Raw genomic sequence first — 20,557 nt, forward strand, 5'->3', positions numbered from 1 at the left:
GATTACTCCCCCCCTATCTCCTCAACACTGCCCCGGATTACTTCCCCCCTATCTCCTCAACACTGCCAGGGATTACTTCCCCCCCTATCTCCTCAACACTGCCAGGGATTACTTCCCCCCCCTATCTCCTCAACACTGCCAGGGATTACTTCCCCCCTATCTCCTCAACACTGCCAGGATTACTTCCCCCCTATCTCTTCAACACTGCCAGGATTACTTCCCCCCTATCTCCTCAACACTGCCAGGGATTACTTCCCCCCTATCTCCTCAACACTGCCCAGGATTACTTCCCCCCTATCTCCTCAACACTGCCAGGGATTACTTCCCCCCTATCTCCTCAACACTGCCAGGGATTACTTCCTCTATCTCCTCAACACTGCCAGGGATTACTTCCCCCCTATCTCCTCAACACTGCCCCAGGATTACTTCTCCCCCTATCTCCTCAACAGTGCCAGGGATTACTTCCCCCCTATCTCCTCAACACTGCCCAGGATTACTTCCCCTATCCCCTCAACAGTGCCAGGGATTACTTCCCCTATCCCCTCAACACTGCCCCGGGATTACTTCCCCCCCTATCTCCTCAACACTGCCCCGGGATTACTTCCTCTATCTCCTCAACACTGCCAGGGATTACTTCCCCCCTATCTCCTCAACACTGCCAGGGATTACTTCCCCCCTATTTCCTCAACTCTGCCCCGGGATTACTTCCCCTCCTATCTCCTCAACACTGCCAGGGATTACTTCCCCCCCTATCTCCTCAACGCTGCCCCGGGATTACTTCCCCCCCTATCTCCTCAACACTGCCAGGGATTACTTCCCCCTATCTCCTCAACACTGCCAGGGATTACTTCCCCCCTATCTCCTCAACACTGCCAGGGATTACTTCCCCCCTATCTCCTCAACACTGCCAGGGATTACTTCCCCCCCTATCTCCTCAACACTGCCAGGGATTACTTCCCCCCTATCTCCTCAACACTGCCAGGGATTACTTCCCCCCCTATCTCCTCAACACTGCCAGGGATTACTTCCCCCCCTATCTCCTCAACACTGCCAGGGATTACTTCCCCCCTATCTCCTCAACACTGCCAGGGATTACTTCCCCCCCTATCTCCTCAACACTGCCAGGGATTACTTCCCCCTATCACCTCAACACTGCCCAGGATTACTTTCCCTATCGCTATTCTCCACAACGCTGCCCGCCCGCTCGCGGTTGAGATTATCTGCGTGAGGCACTACCACTGATTAGCACGGTTGGATATGTACGGTGCGAAAGAAGTGCAACATACATACTTAATAATCCTACATTGGTGGACCCTACGTGGCTATAATCCTATTACCAGGTTTTTGAAGGTGCTTTTCTTTCCTCCCACTTGTATAAACACTCATTAATTGGCAAAAAACATCTTGATATGTAGAGAACTGCAGAGCTTGGTAGTGCCTGCTCACCGCATGCCTTCCCGTTCATCTGTGATTCCTCAGAAAGGAAGCATTTTAAACGAATAACGATCTGTACAACTGGACATGATTATTATAATTACGTTAGTCATTTTGTAACATAATTATAGAAAATTATCTGAACAGAACGTGCTGAGAAATTAATCAAATAAATACATTCACTCACGGTTTCGAGCGTTTGTTTTGACAGGAAGAGAAACAAGATTTTGAGAAGGTGGCAGAGGATGTTGGGATGGAGCCACGGGAGTCTGAGGATGGCGAGGACGTGTTTGTGAAGGAGGGCGGTGAAGTGAGGTGAGAGACGCCTTCCGAGCCGCCGTGACGACGACCCGGTCGCTCGCCCGTTAAAGCAGCGTTCAGACGTCAACGCGGCACCAACAGCGGAGATCTCAGCAACCGTCCATGGCTATGCGTCGCTCCCCCGGCACCTCTACACGTCGTGTGTGTGCGCGCGGTGCGCGTGACGTCACCGTGTATTGGGGGTGTGTGGCGTCACCGTGAGAGTGTGTGTGGTGTGTGTACGGTGTTAATTCTGTGTGTGTGCGGTGTGCGGTGTCCTGTGTGTGTGGTGTCTTAGTGGTGTGTGTGACATCACGGTGTGTGCGGCGTGTCTGTGTCTGTGGCGTCCCCGTTGGCAGCGTTGACGAGAGGCTCCTAGCCACGTGTCTGCTGCTCAAGGACGGTGTGGATGACGAGCAGTGCCTCGCGCAGCCCGCCATGGTTAGGCCACACGCTCGCTCACTCACCCACTCATCTAATCACTCACTCAGCCGCTCACCCACCCTCGTGCTCACTCACCGACTCATTTGTTTACTCGCCCACTGGCACGTTCGCGTACCTACTTGCTTACTGACATTACTCATTCACCTACTCGCCCACTCGCTCACTCACTCACTCACCCACTCACCCACTCGCTCACTCACTCACTCACTCGCTGTCACTATGCGTCCCGGGTTCCCTTCTGCCACGTCTGTATTGCTTCGCTAGTTTTGCCGCCGCTGCTGCTGACATCGCTTTGTTTGAGTCAGGCAGTGACTCAGGCACCGACGATGCTGCCTCACATATTTCCCCCCCCCCCACTTTCTTCCCTCTCTTTCCCGGGACCCAGGCGGAGGCGCTGGGCGCCGTCTCTCGGGAATGGTTCGGCGCGTCGAGCCGGCAGGGCGCGCGGCCGGCGCAGGTGGCGGCGCTCATCGGCGTGCTGCGCCGCGTCTCCCCGCAGCTGCTGCGCCACGTCGTCAACATGGCCGACGGGAACGGAAACTCGGCGCTGCACTACAGCGTGTCGCACTCCAACTTCCCCGTCGTGGCCGCGCTGCTTGACACTGGTGAGTCAGGGTTTGGACTGGGACTAGGCCTAGGGGTTGGTCTGGGACTAGGCCTACGGTTTGGCCTGATCTGGGCCTCGGGTTTGGCCTGGGTCTAGGCCTCGGGTTTGGCCTGGGACTAGGCCTAGGTTTGGCCTGGGACTAGGCCTCGGGTTTGGCCTGGATCTAGGCCTAGGTTTGGCCTGGGTCTAGGCCTAGGGTTTGGCCTGGGTCTAGGCCTAGGGTTTGGCCTGGATCTAGGCCTAGGGTTTGGCCTGGGACTAGGCCTAGGGTTTGGCCTGGATCTAGGCCTAGGGTTTGGCCTGGGACTAGGCCTAGGGTTTGGCCTGGATCTAGGCCTAGGGTTTGGCCTGGGACTAGGCCTAGGGTTTGGCCTGGATCTAGGCCTCGGGTTTGGCCTGGGACTAGGCCTAGGGTTTGGCCTGGATCTAGGCCTAGGGTTTGGCCTGGGACTAGGCCTAGGGTTTGGCCTGGGACTAGGCCTAGGGTTTGGCCTGGATCTAGGCCTCGGGTTTGGCCTGGGACTAGGCCTAGGGTTTGGCCTGGGCCTAGGGTTTGGCCTGGGACTAGGCCTAGGGTTTGGCCTGGATCTAGGCCTCGGGTTTGGCCTGGGACTAGGCCTCGGGTTTGGCCTGGGACTAGGCCTAGGGTTTGGCCTGGGACTAGGCCTAGGGTTTGGCCTGGATTTAGGCCTCGGGTTTGGCCTGGATCTAGGCCTCGGGTTTGGCCTGGGACTAGGCCTAGGGTTTGGCCTGGGACTAGGCCTCGGGTTTGGCCTGATCTGGGCCTAGGTTTTGGCCTGGGACTAGGCCTAGGGTTTGGTCTGGATCTATGCCTAGGGTTTGGCCTGATCTGGGCCTAGGTTTTGGCCTGATCTGGGCCTAGGGTTTGGCCTGGATCTAGGCCTCGGGTTTGGCCTGGGACTAGGCCTAGGGTTTGGCCTGATCTGGGCCTAGGGTTTGGCCTGGATCTAGGCCTAGGGTTTGGCCTGGATCTAGGCCTCGGGTTTGGCCTGGGACTAGGCCTAGGGTTTGGCCTGGGACTAGGCCTAGGGTTTGGCCTGGATCTAGGCCTAGGTTTTGGCCTGGGACTAGGCAAGGTGTTGGCCTGGATCTAGGCCTCGGGTTTGGCCTGGGACTAGGCCTAGGTTTGGCCTGGGTCTAGGCCTCGGGTTTGGCCTGGATCTAGGCCTAGGGTTTGGCCTGGGACTTAGGCCGAGGGTTTGGCCTGGATCTAGGCCTAGGGTTTGGCCTGGGACTAGGCCTAGGGTTTGGCCTGGATCTAGGCCTCGGGTTTGGCCTGGGACTAGGCCTAGGGTTTGGCCTGGATCTAGGCCTAGGGTTTGGCCTGGGACTAGGCCTAGGGTTTGGCCTGGGACTAGGCCTAGGGTTTGGCCTGGATCTAGGCCTCGGGTTTGGCCTGGGACTAGGCCTAGGGTTTGGCCTGGGACTAGGCCTCGGGTTTGGCCTGGGACTAGGCCTCGGGTTTGGCCTGGGACTAGGCCTAGGGTTTGGCCTGGGACTAGGCCTAGGGTTTGGCCTGGATTTAGGCCTCGGGTTTGGCCTGGATCTAGGCCTCGGGTTTGGCCTGGGACTAGGCCTAGGGTTTGGCCTGGGACTAGGCCTCGGGTTTGGCCTGATCTAGGCCTAGGTTTTGGTCTGGGACTAGGCCTAGGGTTTGGTCTGGATCTATGCCTAGGGTTTGGCCTGATCTGGGCCTAGGTTTTGGCCTGATCTGGGCCTAGGGTTTGGCCTGGATCTAGGCCTCGGGTTTGGCCTGGGACTAGGCCTAGGGTTTGGCCTGATCTGGGCCTAGGGTTTGGCCTGGATCTAGGCCTAGGGTTTGGCCTGGATCTAGGCCTCGGGTTTGGCCTGGGACTAGGCCTAGGGTTTGGCCTGGGACTAGGCCTAGGGTTTGGCCTGGATCTAGGCCTAGGTTTTGGCCTGGGACTAGGCAAGGTGTTGGCCTGGATCTAGGCCTCGGGTTTGGCCTGGGACTAGGCCTAGGTTTGGCCTGGGTCTAGGCCTTGGTCTACGCCTGGGTCTACGCCTAGGCCCAGGCATGAGCCTGGGCCTGGGCAGCCCCAGAATTGGAAGTGGCGAATGTGCTACTCCAAGTTTTCCTGTCACTTCTGGGCCATTGTTAGGACACGTTTATTTTCGCATTATGATTGCAGTGCTTCTCAAAAAGCCGGCACCTGACAATGAAAAGTACCACAGCGGCGTTTGTGGGCCGAGGCTGAACACGGGGGGACACGTTTGTTTCTGCCGCACTTCGGCCCGTCGCAGGCGTGTGCGATGTGGATCGCCAAAACAAGGCGGGCTACACGGCCGTCATGCTGGCCTCGCTGGCGGCCGTGCAAGACGAGCGCGACATGGACATCGTGCGGCGCCTCCTCTGCCTGGGCGACGTCAACGGCAGAGCAAGCCAGGTAGCGCCGCCGCCACCGTCGACGCCGCCACCACCACGTGCTCACCTACGCCCACGTGCGAAAGCCCAGCTGTGTAAATCATCATCATCATCGTCGTCGTCGTCATGATCCATGGGCAGATGGCCCGTAGTAGCTGTCCACCGCACATCTCGTCATTCGTTTCCACTTTCATCTGTCGTGCGCCAATATGCTCAAGTCGTGGCCGCATCTTTCCGGCACCGATCTCGTGCGATGACGTCGTCGTCGTTGTCGTCGCCATTCTCTGTTGGGTCTTCCTCTCTTTACGGTTCCTTCCATTAGAATTTTCCTGTTGTACATCCTACGTGTGTGTCCAAATAGTGTCCTCATCACTGCCTGCGTCGTCATTGGGTTGTTTTCTTCTACGTGTGACCTTTTTCTTACTCCTACGTTGTTGGTCCCTCTTGGGGTCCCCGTGCTGCGTATATGGAGGGATATATAACAGTTATTGTTGTAACTTGCAACACGCCGCTGCACAGAAGTCCCTCACTCTGTCTCGTGAGAGAGAGAGAGAGAGATGCGGGAGTGCATCAAAGTCGAACGGTAAAGCCAGCAAATCCCAGTGGTGAGCCGTTGCCAAGTTCTTGCCATCCCAGAGCTGCTCATTTAAGTAATCAATTACCGTGCCGATTACCGGTCAGACCACCGGACTGACCCGATTGCATCCAAGTACTTCGCCATGCGCTCCACCGTTTGTTCCGCTCCTGCTAGAACGATTGAATCGCTTTTTTATTTTATTTATAAAGGATCTGAGTTTTTTTTTGTTACCGATATTTCATTTCGTGCCACTCGTATTATTCATGAATCTTTTGCGTTCGCCACTCTACGCTTTTGCTTCTTTCGCTTTTGCTTTGCTCACGGGCGCCGGGCGCCACCGTTGACCCGAGCGGCGCGTGCGCGTGCTCTCCGGCGCGTGCGTGCGTGCGGGCGCAGGCGGGCCAGACGGCGCTGATGCTGGCCGTGAGCCACGGGCGCGTGGACATGGTGCGGGCGCTTCTGGCGTGCAGCGCCGACCCGAACGCGCGCGACGACGACGGCTCCACGGCCCTCATGTGCGCCAGCGAGCACGGCCACGCCGAGCTCGTGCGCCTGCTGCTGGCGCAGCCGGGCTGCGACGCCGCGCTCGCCGACAACGTGAGACGCTGCACACACGTGCACACGCACACACGCGCACACGCACACACGCTCGCACGCACACACGCACGCACGCGCGCACGCGCGCATGCACACGCACACACGCGCACGCACACACGCACACGGACACACACACACGCACACACGCACACACACACAGACAGGGGTCCGCCTTGCAGCCTTGAACAGAGTGTCGCTGTTAGCGAGTAGCGGAGTAGGTGGGGAGCACCACACCTGGCCCGCCTTTATCTCCTCGGTGCTCTGTGTACGCGTGTTGAACTCCGATAGTACGTAGCCAACCGTGCTGATTTTAGTGCTGATATTTACTGCACCTGGCCCAGGACCGGTTTAAATCTTTGGCACTATATAAATCCACGTACTGACACAATTTGTATCGTATTGTGCGTGTATACGTGCGTGTGTGTATTTGTACGTTTGTGCTTGCATCAGGACGGGAGCACGGCTCTGTCGATCGCGCTGGACGCGGGGCACAAGGACATCGCCGTGCTGCTCTACGCGCACGTCAACTACTCCAAGACGCCGTCGCCCGTGAGCGACCACACACACACGCACACATGGCACGCACGCACACACGCGTGGCACACACACACACACACGCCTGGCACGCACACACACACACGCCTGGCACACACACACACACACACGCCTGGCACACACACACACACACGCCTGGCACGCACACACACACACACGCCTGGCACGCACACAAACACACGCCTGGCACACACACACACACACACGCCTGGCACACACACACACACACGCCTGGCACGCACACACACACACACGCCTGGCACACACACACACTGGCACGCACACACACACACACGCCTGGCACACACACACACACACACGCCTGGCACACACACACACACACGCCTGGCACACACACACACGCCTAGCACGCACACACACACACACACGCCTGGCACACACACACACACACACACGCCTGGCACACACACGCCTGGCACACACACACACACACACGCCTGGCACGCACACACACACACGCCTGGCACGCACACACACACACACGCCTGGCACGCACACACACACACGCCTGGCACGCACACACACACACACGCCTGGCACGCACACACACACACGCCTGGCACACACACACACACACACGCCTGGCACACACACACACGCCTGGCACGCACACACACACACGCCTGGCACGCACACACACACACACACGCCTGGCACGCACACACACACACACGCCTGGCACGCACACACACACACGCCTGGCACGCACACACACACACGCCTGGCACGCACACACACACACACGCCTGGCACGCACACACACACACACGCCTGGCACGCACACACATACACGCCTGGCACACACACACACACACGCCTGGCACACACACACACACGCCTGGCACGCACACACACACACACGCCTGGCACACACACACACACGCCTGGCACGCACACACACACACACGCCTGGCACACACACACACACACACACGCCTGGCACACACACACACGCCTGGCACACACACACACACACACGCCTGGCACGCACACACACACACACGCCTGGCACACACACACACACACGCCTGGCACACACACACACACACACGCCTGGCACACACACACACACACGCCTGGCACACACACACACACACGCCTGGCACACACACACACACACGCCTGGCACGCACACACACACACGCCTGGCACGCACACACACACACACGCCTGGCACACACACACACACACGCCTGGCACGCACACACACACACGCCTGGCACACACACACACACACGCCTGGCACACACACACACGCCTGGCACGCACACACACACACACGCCTGGCACGCACACACACACACACGCCTGGCACACACACACACACACGCCTGGCACGCACACACACACACGCCTGGCACGCACACACACACACGCCTGGCACGCACACACACACACACGCCTGGCACGCACACACACACACACGCCTGGCACGCACACACACACACACGCCTGGCACACACACACACACGCCTGGCACGCACACACACACACGCCTGGCATGCACAAACACACACACGCCTGGCACACACACACACACACGCCTGGCACACACACACACACACGCCTGGCACGCACACACACACACGCCTGGCACGCACACACACACACGCCTGGCACGCACACACACACACACGCCTGGCACACACACACACACACACGCCTGGCACGCACACACACACACGCCTGGCACACACACACACGCCTGGCACGCACACACACACACACGCCTGGCACACACACACGCCTGGCACACACACACACACACGCCTGGCACACACACACACACACGCCTGGCACACACACACACACGCCTGGCACACACACACACACGCCTGGCACACACACACACACACGCCTGGCACACACACACACACACGCCTGGCACACACACACACACATGGCACAAACACACACACACACGCCTTGCACACACACACGCACACACGCGTGGCATGCACAAACACACACACACACACACATGGCACGCACACGCACACACACGCCTGGCACACACACACACACACCAGCCACACACACACACGCCTGGCATACACACACACACATGGCACGCACACACGCCACGCGCGCCATGCACGCATGATGGCACACACGGGATTGTTCAACAAATGTCGCCGTATTACCAAGAACGCTCCATTTAAACTACAGGGAGCTGTGAAAAAAGCAAAAGCGTACAAACCACGGCACCTCAGCACCTGTGCGGGCTATACGGGATATCTTCGCCTTTGCCCGCGTAAATGAAACGCCACGAGCGCGCACACACACGAGTGCGACTCTAACACGGCGGCGCGTCTGGCGGGCAGGGCACGCCCCGGCTGGGCCGCAAGGCCTCGCCCAGCCCCACGCGGCGGGGCCCCTTCGACTGACGGACGAGGGGCGGCGGCGACGGCGGCTCGTTGGCGCGAGGGCCGCGTCTTCGGAGGCCGACCCGGGCGAGCGGAGGAGGGTGCGGTGGTGGGTGGGGGGGGGGGGCGGCACCGTCGAGCGACAGGGGACCCAACCGAGGCCCACGCCGGGTGGAGACGGCGGCGACGTTGGCACGCCCCGTGGTGTTAACCGCGGCCGCGGCGGCACCGGCGTTGCGAAATCGACGTCTCGGCGCGGACCCGGCGGCGCTCGGCACAAACCGCCGTCAAGCGAGAGCTGTTGGTGCCGCGACCGCACCGGGACCCAGAACCCGGAGCCCGGCCGCGGTGTCGCGGTGTCTCGGGGGAAGCTCTCCGCGTCGCCGGGAGACTGCCGGAGGCGGCTCGTGACACTGGGGGGCAGCCACGGCGGTCGCGGAAGGATTTGGCTTTTGTTTGTTTTTTAATGCAGGTTACTGAGCACAGTTGGAGCCAAAGGCCCATGACGTCACGCGGACAGCAACGAACAGCACCATCAGAGTTGTAATCGACGACGATGATGATGATGGTGGGAGCGGTGCGAGGGAAGAAGCGCAAGGAAGAGTGTTGTGACCTGCAGTGTGGTGAGTGGGTGAGTGAGTGTGAGTGAGTGTGTTGTTGTGACCTGCAGTGTGGTGAGTAGGTGAGTGAGTGTGAGTGAGTGTGTTGTTGTGACCTGCAGTGTGGTGAGTAGGTGAGTGAGTGTGTTGATGTGACCTGCAGTGTGGTGAGCGGGTGAGTGAGTGTGAGCGAGTGTGATCCTGTGACCTGCAGTGTGGTGAGCGGGTGAGCGGGTGGGTGAGTTAGTGGATGAGTGGGAGGGTGGCTGGGTGAGTTTGTTGTTGTGACCTTAAAGTGTACATAGCCTGGCACAAGCGTTGTGGTGATGTCACCGGCACTTAGTGGCGAACGGTGGTGGTTGTTGTTGTTGTGACCGGGAGTGCGGTTGTTGAACACATTCTGGATGAGATGTCATTTGTTGGGTGCAAATATGTTTCCCGGATCGCTGGTAGACTGGAATAGGTGTCAGGTGACTCGTATCCACAGCCATCGTCACCGTCACCATCACCATCATCATCATACTCTGCTGGGTTCAAGGCCTTCCAAAGCCGCTGGTGAAGCGAGCGAGCGGTCTTACTGGATGTGGTGTGCCGGGCGACTAAATATCACTTTGGGCTGCGGACCCGGACCGACCCGGCCACGATTCAGCCCGGGCCCGGCACGGCCAAAGAGCCGCTTCACGCAGTTTACCCAGTGGCCTTGAAGCTCACATCGGTGGCGTGCCAGCACCGAGCGGAAACGTCACAACTCTGTCTCATCATCACCATCACCACCATGACCACGATTACTTTATTGGAGCGCTGTGAACACAAGTGCCTGTAAATGCGTTCCTTTGGGGCAGTGGTTCTTAACCTTCGCTGCCCCACCCCAGGTTAAGAAGCACAGCTTTGCTGGGCACATATTTGCTCCACTCGATAGCGAAGTCCGCGTGCTACGTACGCACGTGCGTTGAACTTCTTTCGCACCGTACGTAGCCAGCCCTGCTAATCGGAGGTGCGGAGAAGCACTGTCGACTGTTACTGTCGCAATGCTGGAATGGTGTCTGCTGCAGTACAGCAAACGTAAATTGTGGGTGCTTTGGTTCTGTACGGAACGGGCAGCAATTTAGCGGAATATTTATTATATAGTCAAATATTATAATATACCTTTATACGGACGGACAACGGTAAACATGCCCACACTATGCACAATTACACACCCACGTTTTATATAGAGATATACATATATACAGTATATATATACACACACACACAGGCATAAGTGCACATAGTGCAGTCGTTAATATTGTCTTGTCTGCTTGTTTAGTTATACTTTGATGTTTCACGATAGCTTCCAGCAGCTGTCTCGCGAATATATTTATGGCCAGTGTTTGTGTGTGCAATGAACAGTGTATCCACGGCTCGCACTTATCCATCGCTTTGCCTTGCACCTTGTTCCGTGAGCTGCTCGCAAGGGGTTCGGTCAAAGTGTTTCGGGGTCAGGGGGTGTTGAAGGCACACGTGATTTTGCAGTCCCACAGCAGTGGGCTACTGGAGTGCTGACGCTCCGTAGTTTCCGGCTGTGTTCGTGAGTAAAGATTCATTTTCTTCTTGGTTTTTTCGGTAAAGTCACGGTAGAAGGGAAATAATAAAATAATAAAAATAAAACATAATAAAAGTATTATTCCTTTGTCAAGGCGCCCTTCCTCCTCTAACCCAGCTTAAATATACGCTGCCAAGCTTGGTGGTGCTCATTCAGACGCTGTCTTTCCGACAGACCTGTTCTTCACCTGAGGACGGCTGCTTGCGTTGTGGCCGAAACGTCGTGTGAATTGTATTTTATTATGTTTTATTTGTATTACTTTATTATTTCCCTTCTACGTGACTTTACCGAAAGAACCAAGAAGATGAATCAGTCGCGAAAGCTTTACATCGAAATTTAAAGATTAATTGTTGGCGTAAGGCACTACCACTAGATTACCGAGGCGTGGTCTCGCCATACCCCGATCGGTGTGTCCACTCCCACTCTGAGGCATCTCCCCGACACTGCCCACTGTGAAAACAGACACCGATCTTTGCAGCAGCAGCAGCAACAACATCGATGCCCTGCGCAGCGTCTCTCCTCGCCATCTGCTCCCCGTCTCTCTCGGTTCCTTTTTCACCGCCGCAAATTCCCTCTCATCCCCCTCCCCCCTCTCTCTCTCTCTCCGCTCTCCCGTTCCGTGTCTGCGTCTCCCCTGAGCCGCAACGCTGTTCATGTGCTCTTTGGTTCTTTCGGTAAAGTCACGTAGGTGAAAAATAAAGTTAAGTAAAAATAAGAATAAAATACAAAATAAAATAAAAAGATAGAAATAACTCGATTAAATCACGACGTTCCGATTGCAACACAAACAATCATCATCAGGTGTGGGAATCGCACTTATATCAACTCCTTAGCCCCTGCATTTCTCCCACTTTAGTAAACGATTTCTAGCTGTGATTTCCACACCTGATGATGATTGCTTGTGGTGCAATCGAAACGTCATTTAATTGGGTTATTTTTATTTTTTTTCACCTACGAAAACTTCAAATCTGCTGTTCGCATCCTTGACTCCACTGCCCTCCCGTCGTGTGCATCACGCAGTTTTTTGGTGTAAACCAGCGGTGGGGAACCTTTTATCTGCCAAGGGCCATTTGGATATTTGTAACATCATTCGCGGGGCCATACAAAATTATCAACTTAAAAATTACCCCGTTTATATTTGGTCAAACATTTAATCAACTCGCCCCTAATGCGATGGCTGGAACTGCTTCTCTCTGGCGAGGCGTGTGATGTTAGCTGGTGTTGATGTTGCTACTACTCGCAACTGCTTTTCCAGCTTCGCTCCGAGATTTATTCAATTTCGAGTCCCGCCTGCGGTTGCCTTGGCAGGGCCACAACAATTGATTTCGCGGGCCTCACACAGCCGGACGTTGCCCAGCCCTGGTGTAAACAAACGCCTCTGTTTTGGGCAGTGCCTTGCAGCCTCTTGCCACGTGGAATCCGAATCGGGCGCGAGAAGTGAACGGTGGCAAAGCGCCTCTCTCAGAGCTTGGCCAGGCGAACGCATTCTCACCACCACCCACGGCAACTCCTGTTTGGTTGGAATACATTTCGATGGTGTCTGCGTGTTTTTTTGGTTTGTTTAATAACTCCCAACAAGATTGTGTATTGGACTTTCGCGGCTGCGGGAATTGATGTCCGTCGATTCTTTCGGTAAAGTTGCGTTGATGGAAAAATAATAAAATAACAAAATCGTCGAAACGTCGTTGTGAGTATTTTGGTTTTTATTAAAGTATTAAAACAATTATATCGACGTGACTTTACCGAAAGAACCACAGGATATGAATCCCAGCAAGATGTCGTTTTCGTGTCTAACGTGGAACAGCGGTGGGCGCGGTGGTTGGACCACGAACCCGATTCCCATTCACGGCTAACACCAGTGGCGACGGAGTGATACACACATCTGAACGGGCCTCCGATTATTTTGTGACGCTGATGTTGCAACGCAATTCGCGAGCGGCTCTAATCGAGTAACGGCACGCGACTTAGCTGGAACGTAAAGAGCACTTCGTAGACAATAAGGTTGGTTACCTGTAGGGCTAACGCAGGCCTCTGGGACATTCTGCGGCGTGGGTATCTCAGTGATGATCACACTCACCATGATGACAACACGCGCGCCTCGCAGCGAGAAGCCTCCAGGTTCGATGCCCGACTCGGACGCACTTTCTGTGCGGAGTTGGTTTGATCTCCTCCCTGTTCTGCCGGGTGTGTGTGTGGGGAGCGGTGGTGCAGCGGTTAGCGCTACGAACCCGGCTATGAAAGGAGTTCGATTCCCGCTCAGGGCAAACGCTGGCGACGATTATCTGATTATCTGCACCGGTCCTCCCATAGGTTGGCTCGGACTCAAACGAGTACCTGGTGCGATGTGGAGTCAACATCGTCACTGGGAGCTGTTGAACACCCACCCCGTCGTGTGCAGTGCCGACCTTCATAGGTGGTGCTCGCGAACAAAAACGTCCCCCTCCTCCCCAAGTCTGTTAAGGCTTCACGGGGAATGTCTGGTGCGTCCTCCCCCTGTTCGGCACGGGGTTTTTTCCTCCGGCAGCATCTCGTTTTGCTCCCACGCTGAATAAGATTTGTTCTGAAAACAATAAAGCCCCCACCCACGCACAATGTAACAACCGGCTTATCTTTGTTTTTGACCAAACGACATCGCAATGCTGCGATAAAAAACAAGGATGCACCCGCAACATCTCTCAAACTGTGAACACGTGGCCTCTACCCCCCCTCCCCCGTACATTACAGCAGAATAATCGGCGTTATGGAATGCTATTAGTGGGAACGAGGCTACGTAAAATGAAAGTATGAGTATAGTGCCCTCTGGTTCATCATGAGACCTCCTTTGCCAGTAGCAAAATATAATAGGTTTTATACCCTTTTATCTGGCACAAAACTGACACCTTTTTTTACAAGGGATCATGCTCGCATTAACCACAATACCTGCGGTCAAAATGCAAAAATAACAGCACTGATAATGTATGCACTGTCCTTGAAATTGATTGGTCCACACCGGAGACAGCTTTTCTTAGAGCCCAGTCTCACTTGGTGTTCGACCAGATGGCGTCATCTGTAATAAGTATAACCCGTAAAAACAAAGTTTTTCACTATAAATCCTTTATATGCGTGGCAGCGAACTTAATATAAAGGATTTAAAAATATATTCGCCTGTGGAGGACGCGGGGATCGATCCCGCGACCTTTGGCATGGGAAGCGAGGGCGCTACCAACTGCGCTACTCCGCCACGGCCTGTGGAGGCGTCACGCTCTGGGCTCTTAAACTGTGACGTTCAGCCAAAGCCATGAATGAGTTCTATTTGAATATATGTAAAATACATTTTTTTTGCCTAAAACGTGTAAAATTTTGGGATTTTTTTTTCACGAACATTAATTGTCTCGCACAACGAGTCTGTGTGGAAAATGTCAGCTCGATTGGATCACGGGAAGTGGGTTAAAAAACGACCGAAAGATTTGCACGGTCCTAAGCAAGCACGCAAGCAAGCACGCAAGCAAGCAAGCGAACTTAATATAAAGGATTTAAAAAGGTGTCAGTTTTGTGCCAGATAAAAGGGTAAAAAACCTATTTATTAATGCCCTTTGGTTATTTCGGTAAAGTCACGTGGGTAGAAAGATAATCGATGACGACGTTTCGATCGTAACAGAAGCAACCGTCCTCAGGTGGGACGACCACAGCAAGAGAAACTGCTGAAGTCAGCGTCTGTGGTTGTCCCGCCTGATGACGATTGCCTGCGTTGCGATCGAAACGTCGTGATCGATTATCTTTCTACCCACGTGACGTTACCGAAAGAACCAAAGGGCATGGATTCCTGCAGTCACGAAAGCGTCAGATCAATATTGTGAGAAAAGTTTGACCAAATCACTTTGCAATCACGCGGCTGTCAACAGCTGAGGGGCCATCCATGAATGACGTCACAAAAAGTCAGACCCCCCCCCTCGAATATGACGTCACAAAGCTCTGCCCCCCCACCCAAAAAAAACATATTTCCATTTTGAAAATAAAACATCTTCAAATCGCTTTAAACTATTGTCATTGTAGTGCGTATTGCATGTGGCGATGCACTGATGTTGTAGGAGTGTTGTTATAACAATGCTATATTTATTTAAAGTTGCGCATTTTGATGTGACGTCACATTTCTCAACCCCCCCCTCCTCGTCACACATCGTCACAAATGTCTGACCCCCCCACCCCTCCCTAGGTACGTGACGTCATTTATGGACGGCCCCTTATCCACGGCCACTCCCGAATCTCCCTGCCTGCATTTCGTCGTCACAACGTGGTTCTCTCTGGCTCCACGAGTCGAACCTTCACTGACCCATTCCCCCGCCCCCCACGTGACCCCCCCCCCCACGTGACCCCCCCCCCCCTGTTGTTGTGTCGTCGTTTCTCTCACGCGAACATCTCCATCGCTGGCAGCAGCAGCAGTAGCTGCGTTGGCAGTCCAAGCACGAATCTCGACTCGTGTATCACTGGCACTTGCGAAGAGGGACCGTCTGTTTGTAAATGTTGTGGCTTGGCTCTCCAACACAGCGGTGTAGTGCTGTACTGGTACACTATATTGTACACTATACTATACAACACTCTATACTACACTATACACTACACACGACACTATACACTACATACTAGTGCTGTACTCGTACACTACACTATACACTACACACGACACTATACACTACATACTAGTGCTGTACTGGTATATTACACTATACACTGCACTACATACTAGTGCTGTACTCGTACACTACACTATACACTACATTATACACTACACTATACACTACACACTACACACTTGTGCTGTACTAGTATACTACACTATACACTACATTATACACTACACTATATACTACACACTACACACTACACACTTGTGCTGTACTAGTATACTACACTATACACTACAACATTATACACTACACTATACACTACACACTACACACTAGTGCTGTACTAGTATACTACACTACACACTACAGCATTATACACTACACTATATACTACACACTTGTGCTGTACTAGTATACTACACTATACACTACACTACACACTACAACATTATACACTACACTATATACTATACACTACACACTAGTGCTGTACTAGTATACTACACTATACACTACACTATACACTACATTATACACTACACGCTAGTGCTGTACTAGTATACTACACTATACACTACAACACTATATACTACACACACACACTACACACTTGTGCTGTACTAGTATACTACACTATACACTACAACATTATACACTACACTATACACTACACTACACACTACAACATTATACACTACACTATACACTACAACATTATACACTACACTATACACTACAACATTATACACTACACACTTGTGCTGTACTAGTATACTACACTACACACTACAACATTATACACTACACTATACACACACACACACTTGTGCTGTACTAGTATACTACACTACACACTACAACATTATACACTACACTATATACTACACACACACACTACAGCATTATACACTACACTATATACACTACACTATATACTATACACTACACTATACACTACACACACACACTTGTGCTGTACTAGTATACTACACTACACACTACAACATTATACACTACACTATATACTACACACACACACTACAACATTATACACTACACTATATACTACACACACACACTACAACATTATACACTACACTATACACTACACACTACACACTAGTGCTGTACTAGTATACTACACTACACACTACAACATTATACACTACACTATACACTACACACACACACTACAGCATTATACACTACACTATACACTACACTACACACACGTCCTCCTCACAGCATCGGTTCTCCAACCCAACACAACCATCCCCGTGAAATGTCGTTATAATGTTGATGATGATGATGAATGCACAAGTCCACACAAAGTAATCAAACTTAAGACGCATTAATCGATACTTGAACTTTACAACATACACCAGTCGCGTTTTCGTAAAAAAAAACTATCCATAAATAAAATGTGATGCTGTTGTTGAAAAGAACCGCGCTTCAACGGGTGCGGTACAAAAGTGCGCTCGTTTACAATGAGAAACATTATCGAACGCGTTGCGATCTCTCACGCGGATTGCACTGAAGCTTGCGTAAGTGCCATCAGGATCCAGACCTGCAGTGCTTTTTCCCCTTACGACGACGACCCCCTAAACCGACCCAACCCCCCCCCCTCCTCATCGTTAGCAAGAACTGCGAGGGCTAATGCGATAAAAAAAATATATGTTTAAAAAATACATAAATGCGTATTATATGAATCTTGATTTGAAGATTTTCGTTCTTTCGGTAAAGCCACGTAGGTAGAAATAAAATAGATGACGACGTTTCGATCGGAGCACAGGCGATCGTCCTCGGGTGTGACTTTACCGAAAGAAGCAACGAATGATATGAATCTCTTCAGATTCGAGGAGGTTGCCTTCACGCGTCGTTCATGGCGCATGTCCGGGCCATCTCAGCCGGGAGCCTGAGAGGTGACCCACGTTGTCTGCAAATGATCTGGTGACACTGCTGCTGCTGCTGAGTGTGCAGTGGTACACAAACAACAACAACAACCTAAACATCACCGTGGCCTTTGAAGGAAGGCTGTACCTAACCGGCCCCTCCTACGTTACCGCAAGGCGTCACCCGAATGTCTGCGTCTCCAGCAAAAGGCCACGCCGTTTGCAGGAGTACAACCTGGGTGTAGAATCTGCGGAGAGGAAAACCTGACTTCACATTATGAGACCTCCTTTGCCAGTAGCAGCAAGATACAGTAATAGGTTTTTACCCTTTTATCTGTGGTAAAAACCTATTACTAAGACCTGACTTCTCACCGATGTTGCGGTGTTTGTTGTGTGTGTGTGTGAATGGCGGGGTTTTAAAAGCACGGGATATACATCTGTGAATTCATCACTGCCGAACTGTCGAGAAACTTTTCTCGCCGTCTTCATCTTTTCGATGCGAGTCGAGCGGGGAAGGTCTCGGAACCCCCTTCGGCGCGAGGATTCGGCACCAGCAGCAGCAGCAGCAGAACTCTCTTCTCACCCTCGTACTGGGCACCATCAGGAACTCTGTCTGGTGGGGGGCACACGGAGGAGAGAGCCATCGTCACGTGATGTCGGAACACGCGACACGCCGGACATCCCCTGCTGCGGTCATCATCTCAACGAAGCAACAACCCACAGACACCCCGGGTCTGTCCCCGCGGACCCTCCAGCGAGCCGATGACAATTCACGCGACAGCCTCAAAGTGCACCTAGCCTGGCGCAGGCGCAGCTGGCTACGTACGGTGCGAGAGAAGCTCTGCATGCATCGTGACGAATGGCCGACACACGACCTCCAAGATGTGTCGTAACAGCATGTGACCACCTGCTCTCGGATTCACATCGAGACCCACCGACTCGCATAGAGACCCATGGGTAGCAGCGTAACCACCTCGTTGTGGCCTGAGGCCTCTTTACCTCGGTGTGAGGTGTTTACAAAGACAAAGATCCCCCCGTACAGCCTCAATAGACTTTTGGGGCAAGTGCTTTGAACGAGCAGCCCACACAAACAAAGACGCCCGCGTACGTACGTGCAGATGAAGCTGCCGCTCAAACGGCGGTCTCGTCCGTGATCACGTGGTCGGTCTCGTTCGTGTTCACGTGGTCGGTCTCGTTCGTGTTCACGTGGTCGGTCTCGTTCGCGTTCACGTGGGCAGTCTCGTTCGTGTTCAGGTGGTCGGTCTCGTCCGTGGAAAATGGGTTCGGCAGCATCTTCTTGGCAGTCGCAGCTTCACAGAGCCGCTGTCATCGCAGAAGCGTCAATCACGTATCATTCACCACCACCGCCGCCACCACCGTTCACGATTGGCCACACGCGATCCATCAAGGACAAACACGGGCACATTTGTGCTCCTGCTGTGCTGCCAATGGGCAGATTTAGTCCCGAAAAATGCAATAATCGGGCCGAATGGTGGCATTTCGGATTGACTTTTTGTTTTTATCAAGACGTTAATGTGACGTCACGGGAAGTGCTAATCTAATTAACGTTATTCACAAATCAGCACTTAACTACAATTCGCAATAGCATTACAACTGCACCTTCGTAAATCACAAAATACACCTCAATATAATTAAGGAAAGCCTCATTTATACCAACCAACAAACGGTCGCCTCGCTACACCAATCTACCCTGGCCATCACCAACCGGCCAATCGACTCGTTAGTAAACGGGTCACGTGCGCGGCTGGCTTTGTGACGTCACGGCACCTACTCCTGGACCCACACCGATGAGAGAGACGGTGACGCTGCCGATGATGCTGGGTTGTCACCGCCACCGAAACGTCGGGACAAAATTGCCAAACGCTTTGCAAGCCCTCGAATATTTCGCCGGTTCGCCCATGTCACCAAATCAATCGGCGTATTTGCCCATGACGTGGCAAAACCTGATTGGCTGTCGTTGGATGGTGGACGGGTTATAGTTTGAAATGTTTACAATTTTCCCTGCACAGTGATCTCACCCAAAACAACAACAATGATGCCCCGGCCCCCCCCCCAAGACGGTGGTGGAAAGTCCACATTCCCGTGACGGGGTCAAGCTTATCCAGAGGACAACCGCTGGTGACTTCCGTGCAAAGTGGCGCTAAGTTTATCGACCCCAGAAGGATGATGGGCTGAGTCATGCAGCACCAATCTGTGCCTACTTTGACGAAATCGATAACAACGCCACCACCATTCTCATTGAATTCCGGGTGTCCTAACCGGAAGGGAAAAAAGTGCTAATTGTTGTAAGGGCTATGGGGGACGTTTTAAACTAACAATGAGACCTATTGGGTATCTGAAAGCATTCCATTGTAGGTTATCAAGGCATGTCGCAGGTCTGTCACTCACAATGGTGAGCGAGCGAGCGAGCGTGCCTATGTGTGCTCATTCAACAAGAATGACGACCAGAGCAAGCACCCGCGCTTGAATGCAGCATTCCATAGCGCTAGGTCACGTGGAAGCCACAAGCAGCGTCTCACCACAAAGATAAAGATCCCCCGTTTAGCCTTCG

General features: G+C 53.4%; 2 protein-coding genes across 6 annotated transcripts in view; one reads left to right on the plus strand and one right to left on the minus strand.

The window, feature by feature from the left end:
* The window catches only part of LOC144735923 (KN motif and ankyrin repeat domain-containing protein 1-like), a 29,308-nt gene extending 19,904 nt beyond the window's left edge, over positions 1 to 9,404 (plus strand). Inside the window, exons 5-11 of the mRNA XM_078618503.1 lie at positions 1,646 to 1,749; positions 2,094 to 2,175; positions 2,564 to 2,783; positions 5,072 to 5,214; positions 6,166 to 6,366; positions 6,817 to 6,915; positions 9,267 to 9,404. Coding sequence (XP_078474629.1) covers positions 1,646 to 1,749; positions 2,094 to 2,175; positions 2,564 to 2,783; positions 5,072 to 5,214; positions 6,166 to 6,366; positions 6,817 to 6,915; positions 9,267 to 9,329 — 912 coding nt within the window. The 3' untranslated portion in view covers positions 9,330 to 9,404. The remainder of the gene's footprint in view (positions 1 to 1,645; positions 1,750 to 2,093; positions 2,176 to 2,563; positions 2,784 to 5,071; positions 5,215 to 6,165; positions 6,367 to 6,816; positions 6,916 to 9,266) is intronic.
* Positions 9,405 to 17,444: 8,040 nt separating this feature from the next.
* The window catches only part of LOC144735931 (sodium- and chloride-dependent glycine transporter 1-like), a 29,341-nt gene continuing 26,228 nt past the window's right edge, over positions 17,445 to 20,557 (minus strand). For 4 of the 5 annotated variants that reach the window (XM_078618533.1, XM_078618525.1, XM_078618515.1 and 1 more), the window contains 2 exons: positions 19,098 to 19,308; positions 17,445 to 18,598 (listed from right to left, as the gene is read on the minus strand). In XM_078618533.1, the coding sequence (XP_078474659.1) occupies positions 19,117 to 19,308 (192 nt within the window). In that variant the 3' untranslated portion in view covers positions 17,445 to 18,598; positions 19,098 to 19,116. The remainder of the gene's footprint in view (positions 18,599 to 19,097; positions 19,309 to 20,557) is intronic. The other variant, XM_078618541.1, reaches the window with a different exon arrangement.

This window comes from Lampetra planeri, chromosome 3 (assembly GCF_965212315.1).
Source record: "Lampetra planeri chromosome 3, kcLamPlan1.2.h2, whole genome shotgun sequence".
Classification (NCBI taxonomy): Eukaryota; Metazoa; Chordata; class Hyperoartia; order Petromyzontiformes; family Petromyzontidae; genus Lampetra; species Lampetra planeri.